This window comes from Aquarana catesbeiana, linkage group LG08 (genome assembly GCF_042186555.1).
Source record: "Aquarana catesbeiana isolate 2022-GZ linkage group LG08, ASM4218655v1, whole genome shotgun sequence".
NCBI lineage: Eukaryota > Metazoa > Chordata > Amphibia > Anura > Ranidae > Aquarana > Aquarana catesbeiana.
The window spans coordinates 43,721,850-43,742,777 of record NC_133331.1 but is presented as its reverse complement, the minus strand read 5'-3'; the positions used below and the strand labels follow the sequence as shown (position 1 = coordinate 43,742,777).

General features: G+C 42.5%; 1 protein-coding gene across 1 annotated transcript in view; it reads right to left on the bottom strand.

Moving 5' to 3' along the window:
• Nucleotides 1-1,383: 1,383 nt before the first annotated feature.
• Nucleotides 1,384-20,928, bottom strand: part of MMP21 (matrix metallopeptidase 21) — a 43,166-nt gene continuing 23,621 nt past the window's right edge. The window contains exons 5-7 of the mRNA XM_073595755.1: nt 15,854-16,111; nt 9,717-9,889; nt 1,384-2,797 (exon numbers count right to left, since the gene is read on the bottom strand). Coding sequence (XP_073451856.1) covers nt 2,498-2,797; nt 9,717-9,889; nt 15,854-16,111 — 731 coding nt within the window. The 3' untranslated portion in view covers nt 1,384-2,497. The remainder of the gene's footprint in view (nt 2,798-9,716; nt 9,890-15,853; nt 16,112-20,928) is intronic.

Sequence of the window (20,928 nt, the reverse complement as noted above, 5' to 3'; positions counted from 1 at the left end):
ACCATGTTTGGAGGTCAAATGGCACATCACCCCAAAAACACCCCCATACCAACAGTGAACATTTGGAGGTGGGAACATCATGGTGTGGGGATGTTTTTCAGCATACGGTACTGGCAAACTTCGTGTCATTGAAGGAAGGGTGAATGGAAAAATGTAGACATTCTTGATAAAAATCTGCTGCCACCTACCAGGATGATGAAGATAAAACGAGGGTGGACATTTCAGCAAGACAATGATCCCAAACACAAAGCCAAGGAAACTTTCAACTGGTTTCAAAGAAAGAAAATAAAGCTGCTAGAATGGCCCAGCCAATCACCTGACTTGAATTCAATGGAAAATCTATGGAAAGAAAAAAGAAAAGGCCCATGCAACCTTCAAGATTTGAAGACTGTGTGGAATAATGGGCCAAAATCACACCTGAACAACGCATGCGACTAGTTTCTCCATACAGGAGGCGCCTTGAAGCTGTCATTACCAAGAAAAGATTTTGTACCAAGTATTAAATACATTTCAGTTAGCGTGTTCGATACTTTTTTCCTGTGTCATTCAATTTTATTAACATAACTTCTGAACTTATTTGTTCTGGTTTCTTTGTATGTATGGATTGCATGGGTTGTTACCGACGTGATGAAAATTTCATGTCAATAGCACCTTTAGAAATATATTTTATCTAGAAAAATGGTGACGTGTTCAATACTTATTTTACCTGCTGTATATTCTCTATATTTTTGAGTAAGGACAGACAAATATGTTCTTATCCATGAGTAGCAGCTTCTCTGTGATGATGACCTGGACCTTCTCCTCCTCCATTTGCATCTATATAACATATAAGTGATGTGGTATTAATGTTCATGTTAAAATAACCTGCATTTTAAAAATTAAAGATCAGATATTGCCCAGAAGTCCAGGTAGCAAGTAACATTTAAAGTGGAAGTTCACCCAAAACCTCACTATAAATCTACTTGCAGCCACTTTATAAAACTATTTTATCAAGCCCCGTAAAGAAGAAATCTCTATAAATGTCTTCTGGTCCGGTCTCCAGCGGCAGATGCTGAGTGAAGGAGAGAACCGACAACAGCTGGGAAATGCCTGGGAAGTGAGATCATCCATAGAGTTACTATGGGGCTTCCGTCGTTGGCTGCCTCTCCTGCACACGCCTACACACTGACGCAGCCGCTGACAGCTCAGCGTGGGACCCGACCGGAGCGGCTGCAGAACAGGTAAATAAAGCAATTTTTTTCTTTACAGAGCTAGATAGATTTGTTTTAGAATATGGCTGCCAGTATGTTTAGAGTAAGTTAGGTGTTAGGCAATAAGGAAATAGTTTCAACATCAGACAAAAGGCTTTTTAAAAAAGAAACTCATTCATAGGGGGGTTTTTTATCTATTTTATTAATAAATACATTTATTTATTTGAATATTTTGGGAAAAAATATTTATTTAGAAAAGGGCTGAAAAGTCTACAAATATATTGTACCGTCACAGGATATTTTGACAAAGTTTCCAGATCTCCACAAAGTGGCACCTGGGAGGAGCTGAGTATAGGATGGGAGATATGTTAATCTGTGTGTCCCAATGCACCTTCACCAGGTTCCACTTTTACCCCCTTTAGATTGCATAAGTCTTAACAGCATTGGTTAGCTGTAGTGTCATTAAAGAGCAAGATAGGCAAGTATGTCCCATCTATTGTCCACTTTATAAGAGATGCGCTTTTCAATTACCAGAATGATCCCAGCTGTGTTATAGTTGGAAGCTCTCTTTAAACCTGAACTCCAGCCAAATGTTTCTTAAAAACCTTCCAGAAGTTAATGGTACAGGAGTTTAGAAATGGAGATACCTGTCTGATGTCTATGCCCCCACTGTGGAGGTTTCCAGTGGAAACCCCTCATCTGACAACTGTCACCAAAGACTCGAAAGGTTCTTAACTTTTCACACTCTATCCAAAACTTAAAAAAATTAAATTTTTTGGTAGGAGTTCCAGGAGTGACCATGGAGCTGTGCGTTTAAATTCCAAAATAACCATTTTTGGTGAAGCCTTGGTATGCATAAAACATAAAACCTGGCCTGTTGGTGGGTCCTGAGGACTGGAGTTGAGAACCACTGCAATAAGTAGTTAAATCACTCAGTAGAAGAATATAAAAATCAGCTGAGCATTTTAGTAATTAATGGGACTTGAGGAGTTCAGCTGAGCAGCAGGGCTTTGAGGGAGCTCTGTCTGAATTCTTGCAATAATGAAGAACCATCAGTGGACCAAACTGCCCATGCCAGCCACAGCAGGATTTGTAGATTTCTGTGTACTTTTTCTCTGAAGTAACCATCACTCTCTTAGCAACTGTAAGTGCTCTTCTTGTTGGCAATTTCAGCCGGAAGTTCCTCAGCAGCTGCAGGATGATGTCCAGAGTATAAATTATTCTCAATTTTCCTGTAGTAGAATGCGTGGAGTGTAAATCCCCACTTGTCATTGTTTCCAAGCAATGCACAGTCTAATATTCCATGATTATAGCCTCAGAAGTGTTGTGTGCACATTACATATATCAAACCATTGCTCAGCTATGGCTCGGCGTGGCAGCACTCCATTCTGGGGCAGGGAGGGATTTGATCTCCTGTCTTTATCGCTAAGCACTTTCCAGAAGTCCTTCCCTTTAAACAGGAAGAGAGTGTTGTGGGTGTATGAATAATATGCAGCATCCAGGTGACCCATTGGGTGGTTATTCTTTATAACTGCTGGGAAGAAGTCAACAATTCTCTTAGGGAAATTTGGAGCAATGCGGTTCCTGACGATGTCAAAGGCGTACACCTGTGAATGAGTTCAAAAATAAGTAAGATTTCTGCTCAATATAAACTCCTATAGTAGTCCGGCAATCTAAATATCACCTTTAAGAGAGTGACCCCATAGCAGCCAAATGTTGCTGGTTTTTGGGGACTGGGATTTGAAGATTTTAAGTCCTTGGTTGTCAGTACCAGCCCAATGCATTTTTTTCTGTGTGTTAAGTTATTTTTACCTGATGTTATCTACTCCTTAGGGTGTTATTGAATGTAGATGAATATTTAAGGCATATCATATTATTTAAATAATAATAACAACCTTTTCTTGAAGTACAGTTGCATTTTATTTATTGCAAAGGTTGTGTGCATTAGACCCATGAAAAGCTGTGTGTGACATCTATTTTGTTTATGTCTCAGCTCATCTCAGCCATGTTCTCATGTGCAGGGCATAAGCACAGTGACCTTTTTCTCTCTCCCCCTCTTTTCATTTGCCAGTTATCGGCATTCCTTTCCTCATGATGTCACAGCATAAGGAGAGGAGAGAGTCGGTAACTGGCCAGTGTTTAAGGGGATATCTACACTTATAATCAGGGTGTCACGAATTCGCACCCCAACGGCTACTAACTAACCGCGACGTCCGTTCCGTGACTGGGGTATATGAGGAACTAAGGGAATAAGGGGGAACTTATACTGCGCATGTAAGACTGGCTGCGGTACTTTCACAGCCTGCACTACCTTTGGCCACCACTAGAGGGAGACTCCACTCCAATCCGGCTAGCTGACCACCCACAGGCAGATACAAATCTTACATACAATCTGGTGCACTCTAAGGGTTGGGGAGCAATCTAGCAATTACTACACACTTCTAGGATTCCTCCAGCTATCCTGCAAGCTTGAACCCAGGTGTTAATCACTCTTCCCACTGTCCCCACACCCACACACCAGATACACAATAAACGATAGCCTGCCACCACCCAACAGTTTGTCCGCAGACTGGTCTGCTGAGCCACCACACACACAGATCTCTGTCTGGCAGATCTGTTAGCTTACAATCTGCATGCAATCTGCCAACACACAGTGCAATTGCATACCGATTGGCATGTAAATTAAACCGAGTACTTAGGCACTAAAATACAACAACCTCTCCAGAGATATGAGTCCTAGCTTAGTACACAGAAGTCACTTATTAATTTTATCATTTAATATCCCGAAAGTGGGCAGTGCATATAAGATATACAAAGAAAAAGGATTTACCAAAAAAGATACAAAAAATGCAGAAAGACACACAAATTGGCAATTTGCTATGAAAATAAAAAGGGATAAAAACAGAAATAAACTTTACCAAGAAAATCTATCCGTTAGTAGAAGCATACTGGAACATGTGGGAACTCCCCAGTTTCGAACTGGCTTCGTGGAAGAACAATGTCCATATCTCAGGCTACCCAATTTATTGAAATATGGATGCGGGCTGGACTTTAGCCCTTGGCCAATCAACCCTGGGGGGGTGTTCCTGTCTCGGCCCACAAATGTTTTGTGTTCTGAAATGACCAGAGTCAAATTGGCCCAGAACGGCGCTGATTGCTGGGTCATGGATAGGATTTCCGATACCAGCGCATCATGCCGATCGCAACAGTACCAATCACTGCCTGCCTGCCGCAATCAGGCGCCATATAGCAGTTTTGTGTGGTTCTCCAGGATTCCACACCTGCTAAACATACAGAGTCACATGTACACGTAACCCATCAGGTGTACGATCACAAGGAATTATTTTCATCTCTCTGCCGTTAATATTTTAGCTTTTATGAGAGATAAAAATGGTTCCTTAGATCTCTTGATATTAATCAAAGCTTACAGACTGTCCGGAGCCTTGTGAATGCCCCCTGCAGATCCGTGTGGCCAAGATGACTAGCAGATTTCTTTGAGCCTCAGGAAGCTGGCAATCTATGTTTACTCTAATGGGAACTTTTATTGGCATCTAGGTGTCACATTGATCCTAGAAAAAATCTCTGTCCTTTTCAAATGCTAATGAAAGAACATATGTGCATGACTGACATAGAATACTATATTTCTAATAACCCAGAATTAAACTACATCTACAATTACACTACTACAGATCACACCACATCTAGTTAAGGCAAAACTATCCTACGCTTATATTTTCGTCACACAGGGCACTGATCATCAGTGTCCTGATTACAAGTGCAGCCTCAACAGTGCCCATTAATGCTACCTATCAGTGCCCATCAGTGCTGCCAATCAGTGCCGCCTATCAGTGCCACCTTATTCCTTGCCCTGCTGACCCCATCCTCTGCCCCATTGACCACATATGCGGTACTTGTACAAATCATGTCTCGGGGTCTGATGATGAACGGCTGCAGCTTCCTCATCAGACCCTGAGACAAGAACGGTACATCGTGGCTGGGGTGGGACAAATTTAGATGTGGGGGCATCTGATTTTAGTCTTGCCTAGGGCAGCACAAAACCAAAATACACCACTGCAGCCAGGATGTTTACCTCCCTCAGTTAATTTGTATAATTTTGAGCCCAAACATCGTTAACCTAGGAGTACCAGGAGCAGAACAGACCCAGTTCCTCCCCTAGATGAACTAAGCATCCAAAACCTGTCAAGTTTATATTCATTTCAAAGCTAAATTCAGGCTGGATAATAATCTGCATGTAAGATATGAGTACCTATAGAAAATTGTATTTGGGACATAGCCGTAAACATAAAGACATCCCAGAAACCACTCATCGGACTCTTAATTGGTCAGATGGCCTCTATCAACACCCCTTTGATACCAGCGAAGAAGAGAATGCCAGGACCGTTTGACAGCTCTCGTTTTACCATCAACTAAGGAACACCTAACAGGACTTGTGAGAGCCACTGTATCGTTTTTACTTATTCGCTGGACTCTACTAAAACCAGGACGATGTTAAATATAACTCCTTTTTATTTCCCTTTTTTTTATTGCCTCTTTATTTCTTTGTAAAGCCTATCTTCTGTAAATATTTTATTTACACCACTTTGATCTTTTCATTATTAGACCATATTTTGAAAATTGTTAAAATTGTCTCTGAAGCTTTTAATGCAAACTAAAAGAATCCCTGTCTCTTGAAGAGTGCTATTGTAGTATAAACTTCTGAATATACCTGTCTGTGGTGACAGTGTGTGTGTGTATGTTTATTTTTAATAAATGTTATTGCTAACCTTGTGGAAGTTCCGACTCTTCGGTAAAAGTTGTGGTGGCAGTTAAAGGGTAAATTGCTTAATTAACTTAACCCAGTGACAATCACTCTCAGGCTGCTGGCACCTAGATTGTGGTCCCGCAAGCTGGAAAATCTTTGTGCAGGGCTCAGCTGAGAGTGGCATTGTTAGGCAAGTGGCAGCACGTTGTGAGATTGGCCAGTCCTTTGTCATGAGTTAGTGAGAAGGGCAGGGGTCTGACATCCGCTTTTATCACACTTATGCCTCCAATAGTCATACAGGTGTCAGAATTAAAAAATGTGTGCCATGGCTGAACAGGCTTATTTCAAAACTCAGTTCCTAAAATCCAATAGGAAAGGTTCAGAAGTTTTTGCATTAGGCTATATTGAATGCACTGGAGTGGGCACATGCACAACAGATGTTTGATCGCTTATTAGCTGGGCGAGGGGCGAACAATGATTATTGCTTACATTTTTATTTTTACTTACTTACCTCTCTATGAAAGAGGCAGCCTCCTGCAGCATGTGCACACCTCTATCTTCTGTCTCTAGTACCACTTCATTCATGTCTATGAGGACTCAATACACAGACACAGCCAGCATCTTGGTGGAATGTCTGCGTTAAATTACATTAGGAGGCTATGGAGGGTGGGTTGCTCTTTTGCTATGTATTTTGCATTTTCTAGAAATAGGTAAAGGAGTACAAAACTCTAGCTACATTGGTGCACCTGGACGAGACAACATTGTTCCTTCCTCTTAGGGGCAAAAGTTACTCAGTTACATGACCCCAATGTGTGTTGTGATGGGGCAGTTTTCTGAACCCACATCCAAAAATGGGACGTGACTTGGTGGAAAGAGGTTCAACGTTATATAACAGATATTTCAAATGTTTTCATCCATGCAGCACCCCTGCGACAGCCAAAGACTACTGTACAGGAGTTCAGATGAGGAACTGACATTTGTAGGACTCCTCCGTGCTGAAAACTTGATCTTTCATTCTGTCTCTTGCATATATGGAAGTGGACACAATGGTCTTGTAGTGCCTTGAAAAAGTATTCACACCCCTTGAAATTTTCCACATTTTGTCATGTTGCAACTTAAAACCTAAATGTATTTTATTGGGATATTATTTGATAGACCAACACAAAAGTGGCACATAATTGTGAAGCAGAAGGAAGAAGATAAATGGTTTTCAAAATTTTCTACAAATAAATATCTGAAAAGTGTGGCGTGCATTTGTATTCAGCCCCCCTGAGTCAATACTTAGTAGAACCACCTTTCTCTGCAATTACAGCTGCAAGTCTTTTTGAGGATGTCTCTACCAGCTTTGCACATCTAGTGAGTCACATTTTTACCCATTCTTCTTTGAAAAATAGCTCAAGCTCTGTCAGATTGGATGGAAAGCGTCTGTGAACAGCAATTCTTTCAAGTCCTGCCACAGATTTTCAATTGGATTTAGGTCTGGACTTTGCCTGGGCCATTCTAACACATGAATATGCTTTGATCTAAACCATTCCATTGTAGCTCTGGTTGTATGTTTAGGGTCGTTGTTCTGCTGGAAGGTGAACCTCCACCCCAGTCTCAAGTCTTCTGCAGACTCTAATGCCCCATACACACGAACGGAATTTCTGCCGGAAAAATCCTGGATGGTTTTTCCAACAGAATTCCGCTCAAGCTTGGCTTGCATACACACAGTCACACAAAAGTTCTCTGAACTTTCGACCGGTTCCGTACAACACTACGACGAGCCGAGAAAATGAAGTTCAATGCTTCCGAGCATGCGTCGAATTGTTTCCGAGCAGCATGCGTGTTTTTTTGCCCGTCGGAATCGCATACAGATGATCGCATTTTCGGATAGGAACTTTTTCCGACCGAAAAATTGAGAACCTGCTCTCAGTCTTTTGCTGGCTGGAATTCCGCCAGCAAAAGTCCAATGGAGCATACACAAGGTCGCATTTTCCGACCAAAAAGTCTTTTGCTGGTGGCATTTCCGATTGTGAGTACGGGTCATAACAGGTTTCCTTCTAAGATTGCCCTGTATTTGGCTCCATTCATCTTCCCATCAACTCTGACCAGCTTCCCTGTCCCTGCCGAAGAAAAGCATCACAACATGATGCTGCCACCACCATGTTTCATGGTTGGGATGGTGTGTTCAGGGTGATGTGCAGTGTTCGTTTTCTGCCACACATGGCATTTTGCTTTTAGGCCAAAAAGTTAAAATGTGGTCTCATCTAACCAGAGCACCTTCTTCCACATGTTTGCTGTCTCCCCCACATGGGTTCTCGCAAACTGCAAACGGGACTTCTTATCACTTTCTTTCAACAATGGCTTTCTTCTTGCCACTCTTCCATAAAGGCCAGATTTGTGGAGTGCATGACTAATAGGGCGTACACACGGTCGGACTTTGTTCGGACATTCCGACAACAAAATCCTAGGATTTTTTCTGACGGATGTTGGCTCAAACTTGTTTTGTCTACACACGGTCGCACAAAGTTGTCGGAAAATCCGATCGTTCTAAACGCGGTGACGTAAAACACGTACGTCAGGGCTATAAACGGGGCAGTGGCCAATAGCTTTCATCTCTTTATTTATTCTGAGCATGCGTGGCACTTTGTCCATCGGATTTGTGTACACACGATCGGAATTTCCGACAACGGATTTTGTTGTCGGAAAATTTTATCTCCTGCTCTCCAACTTTGTGTGTCGGAAAATCCGATGGAAAATGTCCAATGGAGCCCACACACGGTCGGAATTTCCGACAACACGCTCCGATCGGACATTTTCCATCGGAAAATACGACCGTGTGTACGGGGCATAATAGTTGTCCTGTGGACAGATTCTCCCACCTGAGCTGTGGACCTCTGCAGCTCCTCCAGAGTTACCACGGACCTCTTGGCTGCTTCTCTGATTAATGCTCTCTTTGCCTGGCCTGTCAGTTTAGGTGGACGGACATGTCTTGGTAGGTTTGCTGTTGAGCCATACTCTTTCCATTTTCGGATGATGGATTGAACAGAGCTCCGTGAGATGTTCAAAGCTTGGGGTATTTTTTTCTAACCTAACCCTGCTTTAAACTTCTCCACAACTTTATCTCTGACCTATTTTGTGTGTTCTTTGGCCTTCATGATGCTGTTTGTTCACCACGGTTCTCTAATAAACCTCTGAGGGCTTCACAGAACAGCTGTATTTATACTGAGATTAAATTACACACAGGTGGACTCTATTTACTAATTAGGTGACTTCTGAAGGCAATTAGTTTCACTGGATTTTAGTTAGGGGTATCAGAGTAAAGGGGGCTGAATACAAATGTATGCCACACTTTTCAGATATTTATTTGTAAAAAAAATGTTGAAAACCATTCATCATTTTCCTTACACTTCACAATTATGTGCCACTTTGTGTTGTTCTATCACATAAAATTCCAATAAAATACAGTTACATTTTTGGTTGTAACATGACAAAATGTGGAAAATTTTTAAAGGGGTATGAATACTTTTTCAAGGCACTGTATATATAGGATGTTGTAAAAAAGAAAAGTCTAATGATCATCTCTGAGACAGTTGTTTTAATGATGGCACACACAAGCAATCTCAGGCAGGGAAGAATTGGTCTGTGTATCTCAGCACTTACTGTGATTTTTACCCCAACTCTGCTGATAAACAGATGGAAAACCCCACATGGTGAAAGGCACATCATGTTAGCCAACAAACAACTGACAATATGAGATAATTATGGAAGTTGACTCTCACCTGGAAGTCCTTAAAAAACAATATATGTTGAGTTCTTCTATCAAAATATGCAGCATTGATGGGACTGGGAATTCCAGGAAAGCCCTCGGAGATGAGTCTGGGGTAGGTTCTTCCCTGAGCATCCACAGCGTAGGCTTTATCATTTTCACCATCGTATCGCCAGTACTGAGTTCCTATTAACACATGAAAGAAAATAATTGGATACCGTTCTCCAGAGCAGCCAACACTTACTCCCAATTCTCATACAATGCGTTTCATAATAGATATCAAAGAGCTTCTGTGGACTAGGGACTCCACCATCAATTCACATAATAACACTCATAATATGTAACATTGGTCAAATGACCTGCGGTTGCAAGATACAAACCATGTTATATAAAACAGCAAGGGATGATGCTTACAGAGACACAAATATATCGTATTTCCAGTACATTAAAGACATGGTGTAATTTAACCCCTTACAGTAAACCTTTCCTAAGAGAAATACCAAGGCTGCCATTTCTGGTCTTCTCTCAGAAATGCTAGTTGCTTGGCTGTTTATGGTTGCAATGCTGAGTCACTGATTCAAAGCAAGTATACAGATCGGGAAAGCAAGAATGAAGCTGCTGTGGGTGGCACAGAATTCTGAGGCTCTGACATTGTAAGAAATGTTGATTTTCTGAAAGTTGAGCAGCACTGAAGAGTCTGCTTAGGCTACATGAATTGCTACAGCAGGTAGGGACACTGTATTTAAATGTGTGCAGGTTCCACACTTACTAGTGATTATCAGATCATGCCAGATGTGGTGAAAGGGTCTCTTCAAAGTAGGCTGACCAGACGTCACCAATTTCTGGGAGCATTTCTCAATTTTAGGAGGCTGTCCCTGGATGTGTCCCCATTTAACAAATGGAGTCCTCAGCCTTGGAGCTGTATTGGAATCTACTTGGACTGTTCAAACCTCTTAAAGCAGAAGTAAACCCATAGTTTTAACTGTTTAAAAAAATAAAATTTCCGGATTACTGCCTTACGCCACACGTCCACTTACCCATTTCAAAAGACCTTTTTTGAACATGCATGTCAGCATGTCCCTGGGTCCCCCGGCCTCATTTCGGCTATCTATGCATCTTTGAATGGACGTTCGTCATTAGCACCCCTCTCTTATATGGCCCAATGGGAAAGGGACCTCCAGTCCCCCATAGACCTGTAAGACTGGAGATAAGGCCTGGAAAATGGTGGCCAAATGCTCATTTAACACAAACACCCTGGAAGCAGCATATAAGGTCCTATTCCGATGGTACTGGGTCCCAACCCACACAGCTCATGTTTTCCCGGGAAGTACTGATAGATGTTTCCGCAACTATGGACAGCAGGGGGATATCATACATACCTGGTGGTCCTGCCCAAGACTGGTGTGGTTCTGGTCCAGAGTTGTTGGCTTACTGCAGACCCTTTTCCATCTAACAGTCCGTAGGGATGCTAAGTTAGCCCTATTACATTGTCCAATACCTGGTTTATTCGCGCCACAGCAGAAGCTGACCCCTTACCTCTTTATAGTGGATAAACGGACTATAGATGAAGCCAGGAAGACCCAACGCGTAGCTTTCCAAGAGGTAAGGACACGTATGACTGCTATGGTGCTTCAGGAACTAATGTCCAGTATTGTGAATGACACACCAAATTTCTCAAAATTTGGGAACCATGGATCTCTTATGAGTTCCCCACACTCCAAGCGTCCTGTTTGGGCCTTGTCTGATTCCCTTCTGTGGGGCTCCTGAGTCCGAATTCTCCTTTTCCCTTTCCCCCCTCTCCTATCTATGACCCTCTCTGTCTGCCTTTTCACTCTTCTCGCTTTCTTTCTGGTTTCTCATTATCCTGGTTCCTGCCGTTGCCTCATATGGAGGGGAGTTGCTGGAGAAGAGCCCCCCCTTCGGTGACGATTTTGGGGATATGGCATTTTATAGAGTATTCATTTTTTTTTATACCATCCCCTATTTTCACTATGTCATAGGATAATTGTGAAACAATATTGATCATTGGTAATTTTAACACATTTCTAGCCCCTGCACAAGCTTGTTTATGAATCTCTTGTTTATCCAAAAATTTAATAAACATATTGAAACAGAAAAAAGTTACATTTCTGGCAAGTGCTGGAATGTAAGGGTCACATTGGTTGTGCTCTCAACCAAGCTGTCAAACCATCCAATGGCTGGTGTCATAACTGATCACATGTCCAGCATCATGGCAGTTGAGGATCAGAGGCCAAGATGGCAGCTTCCTTGGCTGAAAAAAATAGGAGGAGTTACTTCCACTTTAAATCAGTGGCTAATGTGATGTGCTCCTGGCCAACACCATCACTTTTCTGCATCCCAGGTCATGAGTACGGGTCTGGGATGTGAAACTCAATGTGGGTGTCCGCTGCTATTGCTTGTTTGGTGTGGGAGCTCGGTGAGCAGACTTCTAGTTTCCTCAGGATGAGCCCAGTGGTGAAACACACAAGTGGATTTTACAACAGGGATGCATGTGTTGCACTTGAGTTTTTGGATTTGTAATCTGGATGGGAAAACAAACTTGCTGCATGCCTGGAAAGCTTCAATTTTACTTTCAATCTTTTTATTATTAAAGAAAGTATAGATACAAAGTTTTTGAAAAAGAAACCACAAAGGCCAGAGCCCTGACCAATATACAGTAATAGTATGGTGTCAGCATCAGCAAATCCATAATGGGTGAATTAGCAGGCATATAACTATGCAAATAAACAAGTAGACACCCAAACTGTCCGAGAGGCCAATAGGGCCATCAGAGCTTACTGACTGGCTTCACAAATAAAAAATAAAATGAGGTCTAGCCCAGACCGTAAGAAAATTGGTACGTTGTTATTTTCATTGACATAATTCTCATGTACACTGGATGTTTACCCCAGGGGATGAAATTCCAGCATTTTGGAGTTGTTCCATTCCTATAGACCTGTATCGCCAGAAAAGAAGCAAACAGAAGCCCTTTGGCACAGACCATAAGTAACACCACCCTGTACTAATTAAGGGCATGTAATTGCAGCTATTCCTATATTATGTAGCCTGATAAAAAAAAGTCCGGTCTTGTCCTGTAGTACACCACTTTTAGAATGCCGTTTTTCCAGATGATCTCTGAACTTTCAGATAAGACAGTCCCTTTTTTCAGCCCAATATGCCCTTTTGAATCTCAAGCCCCCAGGCATAGTCAAGTACACTTTTAAGCCAGCTAAACAGATGATTGCTAAGACCTGGAAAAAGCCCACTCTCTCTCTCTAAGCAAAACCAAGTCTAGGATTGATGCAGTTCTCCTGCATGAAAAAATAGAAACAAAACTCTATGATAAAAACTCAATGATAAATTAGAGAAGTTCCAGACTGTCTGGCAGCTCTGGATAGCTTGCTCTCTTCCTGTGGGATTTGACCAAATACCTTTAGACTCTTTGAGAGGGTAGCCCACCAGTCTGTCCACCATTTATCCTCCACCCTTCTGCACCTATCATTATGGCTTATTTTTTTTCAGCTCCACCTCCCTTTCTTTCCCTTCAATACCTATTCCCTTCTTCTTGTATTCAGACCCTGTCTACCACCTACCTGAACCTACCATTTGGATCAACTTCTTCATTACCATATATACTCGAGTATAAGTCGAGTTTTTCAGCACATTTTTTGTGCTGAAAGTGCCCCCCTCGACTTATAGTCGAGTCAAGCACTTTTCTGCAGCAAAAAATTTCATTTTCCAGGGCCACTTTGTGATAGGAACCCCAAATTTGGTGTGCAAACCCAGTGAAACTGGTACCACAACATATCACAACATAACCCCAGCTGGGGTTCCTAGCACCAAGTGGCCCCGAGATACGGGGCCCCAAAATCGGTTCGGAAAATGTCATTCTCTGCTGCAGAAAAGTGCTTGACATTTTCTGAACCGATTTTTAGGGGCCTGTATCTCGGGGCCACTTGGTGCTAGAAACCCCAGCTTTGGATATTTTATGGTGCTAGGTTTAGGGTTCCTAGCACTATGTGGCCCCAAGATACGGGGCCCCAAATTCGGTCAACTGTGTCCATCTGCAGCAATGTCATTTCAGGACCCTTTGGGTTCAGAGACCCCAAATTTTGGCTGCAGCTAGGGGGCATCCAGGAACCCTTAACTACCAAGTTTGAAGTTCGGGAGACCTATGGCTGCAAATGGGCAAAGTGAGGCATGCAAATGGGCACAGTGAGGCTGCAAATGGGCATTGTTGACCCTCTTTTCCACTTACAGTAGCTGTGCATTTCTCACCCTCATCTTATACTCGGGTCACTACGTTTTTCCCATTTTTTTGTGGTAAATATACTCGAGTATATACGGTATTTTAAAAAAACCTAACTTGTATCATTTTTCTAATATTGATTCTTTGTACCCTTTTTATAGACCTGTTAACCTAAGGTAATGGTACTCTGTTGATCTCACTTGCCATTTAAAAACCACTTCAGCCCCCCGAAGGTTTACCCCCCTTCATGACCAGGCCATTTTTTGCGATATGGCACTGCAGTACTTTAACTGACAATTGTGCGATCGTGTGATGCTGTACCCAAATAAAATTGATGTCCTTTTTTTCCCCCACAACTAGAGCTTTCTTTTGGTGGTATTTGATCACCTCAAATTTTGAAAAAAAACCCAATATTTTTTATTTAAAGCGGAGGTTCACACAAAAATTGAACCTCCGCTTTTCGGAATCCTCCCCCCCTCCGGTGTCACATTTGGCACCTTTCAGGGAGGAGGAGGGTGCAGATACCTGTCTAAGACAGTTATTTGCACCCACTTCCGGGCATAGACTCCCGCGGGAGTCTACGCCTCTTCCCGTCCCCCCGCGCTGTCTGCTGGGACACACATGGGTCCCAGAGACAGCAGGGACCATTCGGATTGCTCAGCACGACACGTACATGCGCAGTAGGGAACCGGGAAGTGAAGCCGCAAGGCTGCATTTCCTGATTCCCTTACCGAAGATGGCGGCGGCAGCATCCGAGGGACGGTTCAGCCTCGGGAGCCGACATTGCGGGCGCCCTGGACAGGTAAGTGTCCTTATTTTAAAAGTCAGCAGCTGCAGTATTTGTAGCTGCTGACTTTTACAAAAAAAAAAATTTTCGCAGGACTTCTGCTTTAATGCCATAAAAAAAATATCCAATAAAAAAAATGTAAAAAAATAGTTTATTAATATTAATTTCTTCATCAATTTAGGCCAATGTGTATTCTGCTACATATTTTTGGTAAAATAAGCGTATAATGATTGATTTGTGCAAAAGGTATAGCGTCTATAAACTATGGGATATATTTATTGAATTTTTATGTATTGATTTTTTTTTTGTACTAATAATTTGCGATTTTTAGCAGGATTGCAACATTGCGGCAGACAAATCTGACACTGATGCCACGTACACACGACCGGACTTTACGGCATACTTGGTTTGGCGGACCGGAGTCCATCGGACAATTCGATCGTGTGTAGGCAAGTCCGTTCATTCGGAAAGTCCGTCGTAAAGTCTGTCAAAGTCCGCAGGACAAAGTCTGCCGTAAAGTCCACTCGTGTGTACGCGGCATAAGTGACACTTTTTGGGGACCAGTGACACTAATACAGTGATCAGTGCTAAAAAATAATGCACCGTCACTGTACTAATGACACTGGCAGAGAAAGGGTTAACATCAGGGGCAATCAAAGGGTTAAATGTGCTCCTAGGGAGTGCTTTCTAACTGTGTGGGAGATGCTTTAACTGGGGGAAGGCAGAGATCCGTGTTCCTGCTTAGCAGGTACACAAGATCTCCATCTTCCCCTCTCACAGAACGGTGGTCTGCCTTGTTTACATAGGCAGACCGCCGTTCTGCCTCTCCTGAGAACGATCGGCGTGTCCTGGTGGACATCACGTCCGCCCGACGTGCTGACTGGCTCCCGCTGTGTCCAATCACAGCGGGAGCGAGTCACCGGCAGCACACGCGCCCCAGACCCAGTGTACGGAATCATGTACAGGTACGTGATTTCACGCAGGAGGGCCGCCCTGCCACAGTATATCTGCGTGGGGTGGTCCATAACAGGTTCAAGTTCAAAATGTCTATTTGTATCTGCTTATGGAAATCAATAAACAGATTAAACGAGAAAAAAAAAAATGTCTGCCATACCTTTGAAGAAGTAACAGTCATCCCTGGTCCAGGTCCAGACGTGTACAAAGGCGTCAATATTCTGCGTGGGTATTCCTTGCCAACCATTGGAAACCGCCAGGGGATCTCCATACCGTGTTCTGTTATTTCTGTTCTCGTACATCCAGTACCAGCTATTCCGGAAGAAGTACGTGTTGTATCGGACTACCATCTCTCCGAACTGGTTCCTCTCCTTCCTCACCCAATCAAATACAGTGTCAAAGGGTCCTTCACACGAGCCTGAAATGGATAATGGATATAGAGGTCTATGTGGAAATGACTAAAGAAGGGCTTCATATAACACATACAGTATACCTAAGGTAAAAGAGATAAAGTATCTGGTGCCATTGAGAACTTGACTAGAAATACCTTTACCTTGCATAATTACACCTTTAACTGTAGATATAACCCCATCAGAGCAGGAGACTACCGACCTGTAGATACTTGTAAAAAAAGATTAAAATATATTTCTATTTTTTTACATGCTCCCATTCACATAGCATAACTTTTAATAAAACTTAAAAATGGCTGCTTACGGATTTAAAAATCCATCTGACTGTTTAGATGTTGAATTTTAAAAGCAGCGGCAAGCCTGCTGATCTCACAGGTTTTCTAATCTGACAGAACACCGCTGCTTTGAAAAATCAACATCAAAACAGTCTGAGGGATTTTTAAATACTGAATTTCACTATATAAGCTGAGTTTACTGTTAAAAATAAGTGTGGAATGCAAAACTCCGGTGGGTGTAACAAGATGTCCACTTTCCCCCTTCTCAGTGTATCCTTACTGTGGACGAGTGCGGGGTGTAGCAAGATGGCGGCGACGGAACGTCACTTTCGTTACAAATTCTGACGGGTCGCCTAATCTGACGAAACGACCCAAGTCTGTGATTGGGCAGTAACGGTGCAGCAAGCAACGGATAAGGCCATCTTACTGTTCTTTCCTCCTGTCAGCATGATCTTTGCCGATACTTTTGAAGGTAGCACACCCCTCCCCCCCCCCCCGCTTCCCTTGTTATAGTCTGAATTTACTGCTGTATCTGGGTTTACAAGAGAATTCATGTATTTACACCAGCTGCACTTAAGCACTTGCCGACCAAGCGCCGCAGTTTTTCACTGCAACAGAATGGTACGGCTGGGCGAAATGACGTTATGTTACGTCACTTCGCCCTGTGGCAGGCGCGATGACCGCCGGGCTACAGCGATCACTCGTGACACAGCGAGACCCGGTTCTCTGAGGGGAGAAGAGACTGATCGTGTGTTCATACAAAGTATGAACAGCGATCTGTCATCTCACCTAGACAGTCCCATCCCCCCTTCAGTTAGAACAGAGAGGGAACACAGTTAACTCCTTGATCGCCCCCTAGTATGAACCCCTTTCCTGCCAGTGACATTTTTACAGTAATCAGTGCATTTGTATAGCACTGATCGCTGTATAATTGTCAATGGTCCCAAAAGTGTCCGACGTGTCTGCCATAATATCGCAGATCGCTGCCATTACTAGTAAAAAAAAAAATATAATAAAAATGCTATAAATCTATCCCCTGTTTTGTAGACGCTATAACTTTTGCACAAACCAATCAGTATACGCTTATTGAGATTTTTATTACTAAAAATATTTAGAAGAATACATATCGGCCTAAACTGAGAAAAAATTTGCTTTTTAAAAAAAAAAAAAAAAAATGGGGATATTTATTATAGTATTATATATTATATTATATACAAAAGTACAAAATATTGTGTTTTTTTTTTCAAAAGTGTTGCTCTTTTTTTGTTTATAGCGCAAAAAATAAAAACCGCAGAGGTGATCAAATACCACCAAAAGAAAGTTCTATTTGTGGGAAAAAAAGGACGTCAATTTTGTTTGGGTGCAACGCCGCATGACCGCGCAATTGTCAGTTAAAGCGACGCAGTGCCGAATCGCAAAAAATGGCCTGGTCATTCAGCAGCCAAATCTTCTGGAGCTGAAGCGGTTAAAATACATTTTATAATATATTTTGTTATGAATAAAAAAAAAAAAATGAATTTTACTATCTGCCTGGAATTCAGCTTTGAACACCTGGGAAATCACTCAATCACTTATAAACCAAGATAATATTTTTACAAGATGTATTACGTGATAAAAAAAAAAAACCTGTGAAAAGCTGCGTCTGTCTCCGGCGGAGCGTTGCTCGTTGTGTCGCATTACATTGCGGTCACGTAGCAGCAGTGATCCCCCATGTAGTGTGTGAATCTCCACTGAATTGGACCCCTCCAGCAGCTTTAATATTTCTACATTTACATCATTATTAATAGTTACCTGCAGTCAGGAATATTACCTCGCCGCTTTCACCGGCAGTCATATGCTGTTTTTATGAGGTTTTTCGATTTTTATTTGTATGCATGATATTTTGATTAAGGTTACTCTTCCAAGGATTATTTTTCTATCTTATTACAGGAAGACACTCCTGGACGTATTTCTACACGGAGAGACATTACCTCTGCGCTTTCTATGGTTATATAGTTTATATTCACTTTGCAGCCAAGCTTATTTATATTCACTTTCACATCTGTTTATGTCCCTTCACAGATAGAAAGACGGCCTCATCCCTGCACTATTGCTTTGTAAAAAATGGTGTGGGGTTTTTTTTTTGTCTTTTGTTGCTTTTCATTTTGCACCTACTACAGCAAATCAGCTTGTGGTTACAGCCTGAGAAGTCCGATTTATCATCTGGAATTTACATTTGGATGCACAAGTCTCTTCTTGGCATTTTATATTTTTTTATTTTTTATATTGGCATTTATATTTATTATTATTATTTTTTTACAATGGCATTTATTTAAAAAAGGGAAATCAGATATGAATGATCGCATTAATGTGTTGAAGAAAAATAACTGTTCCTATGTGTAAGTTTGTCATTACATACACTATATTGTCAAAAGTATTGGGACACCTGCCTTCACACACATGAACTTTAATGGCGTCCCAGTCTTAAAAGGGTTGTAAACCCTGGTGTTTTTTCACCTTAATGCCTCCTATGCATTAAGGTGAAAAAACACCTGGCAGTCACTGGCCCCTGAGCCCCGTATTACCGTCGGCCTGTCCCTGCCGTCCCTCTCTCCACGGGTTCCTGGCTCTTGATTGGATAGATTGATAGCAGCGCAGCCATTGGCTCCCGCTGCTGTTAATCAAATCCAATGACGTGGGGGGCGGGGCCGAGTCCTGCATTCGGCCTCTATGGACACCGAATGCTGGACTCAGGAGCGCGCCCACAAGGTAACCTCCTCGGGAGTGTGCTTCTCTAAGGGGGTTATCTATTGTGGGGAAGAGCTGCCGAGGGACCCCAGAAATGGATGTTTGGGGCCACTCTGTTCAAAATGAGCTGCACAGTGGAGGTAAGTATGATATGTTTGTTGTTTAAAAAAAATAAATAACGATCCTTTAGTATCACTTAAGACCTTTACACACTATACAACTTTTGTTGTCAGATTTCCCTTAGATTTACCAAAACCATGTAGTACAAGGGCCTGCCTGATTGCGTACAAATTGAAAATATTAGGGTTTGACCTCATAGTATATGTTTTTGGTAAATCTAAAAGGAAAAAAATCTAAAGAAAATTGTATGGTGTGTATCCAGCTTTAGTCTGTAGGGTTCAATATTGAGTTGGCCCACCCTTTGCAGCTATAACAGCTTCAACTCTTCTGGGAAGGCTGTCCACAAGGTTTAGGAGTGTGTCTATGGGAATGTTTGACCATTCTTCCAGAAGCGCATTTGTGAGGTCAGGCACTGATGTTGGACGAGAAGGCCTGGCTCGCAGTCTCCGTTCTAATTCCTCCACCCCAAACTTGCTCATCCATGTCTTTATGGACCTTGCTTTGTGCACTGGTGTGCAGTCATGTTGGAACAGGAAGGGGCCATCCCCAAACTGTTCCCACAAAGTTGGGAGCATGAAATTGTCCAAAATGTCTTGGTATGCTGACTCCTTAAGAGTTCCCATCACTGGAACTAAGGGGCCAAGCCCAACCCCTGAAAAACACACCATAATCCTCCTTCCACCAAATGATTTGGACCAGTGCACAAAGCAAGGTCTATAAAGACATGGATGAGCGAGTTTGAGGTGGAGGAACTTGATTGTCCTGCACAGAGTCCTGACCTCAACCCGATAGAACACCTTTGGGATGAATTAGAGCGGAGACTGTGAGCCAGGCCTTCCCATCCACATCAGTGCCTGACCTCACAAATGCGCTTCTGGAAGAATGGTCAAACATTCCCATAGACACACTCCTAAACCTTGTGGACGGCCTTCCCAGAAGAATTGAAACTGTTATAGCTGCAAAGGGTGGGCCAGCAGTGTGATTTAAACCATTAATTTTGTATGGTTCAAATCGCAACGCATCCGCACCAAAATCGTGCAAGACCCTTTTTTTTTGCCACACCAGAATCTGGCTGTGGCCACACCTAGCATTTCTGGCTGTGGCCATCTTGAGTAAGGGCAAATTGTTAATGTAGAATTTGCTTCTTGGAATCCATCTGCTCTTAGCTCAGGCATGCATGCAGGAGGGTGTACTTAGCTGAGGAAACCCCTCCTCCTCCCCTGAAGACTCCTGGGATGTATGACATAATTTGCCTAGGTAAGAAACCAGGAAGTAACTGAAAGCGGAAGTAAACCCATCCATAAAACAGTTTCATTTCCGACACGTGCCGGAAATGTAACACTCCCATTGGTTGTGTTCTCAACCAAACTTTCAAACCACCCTTGGCTGAAAACGATAGGAGGGTTTACTTACACTTGAAGAAATGTGGGAAAAAAAGTTTAAAACAAGTAAATATGATATACTTTCCTATCTATTTACTAATGCTAGCAGCATGAGGATTAAAAATATTAAATGTTGATTGGGAGAGTGAAGTTCCACTTTAACCCATTTCCCACCGGGGGGACGTCCAAGAACGTCTTCGGGTTTCAGTGGTTATACCGGGATGATGCCTGCACCTGGAAGCTTCATCCCGGTATAAAAATGTTAAGCCGGCGCGTCTGTATCCAGCAGAAGTGATTAGAGTGGCTTCTGTGGGTGGCGAA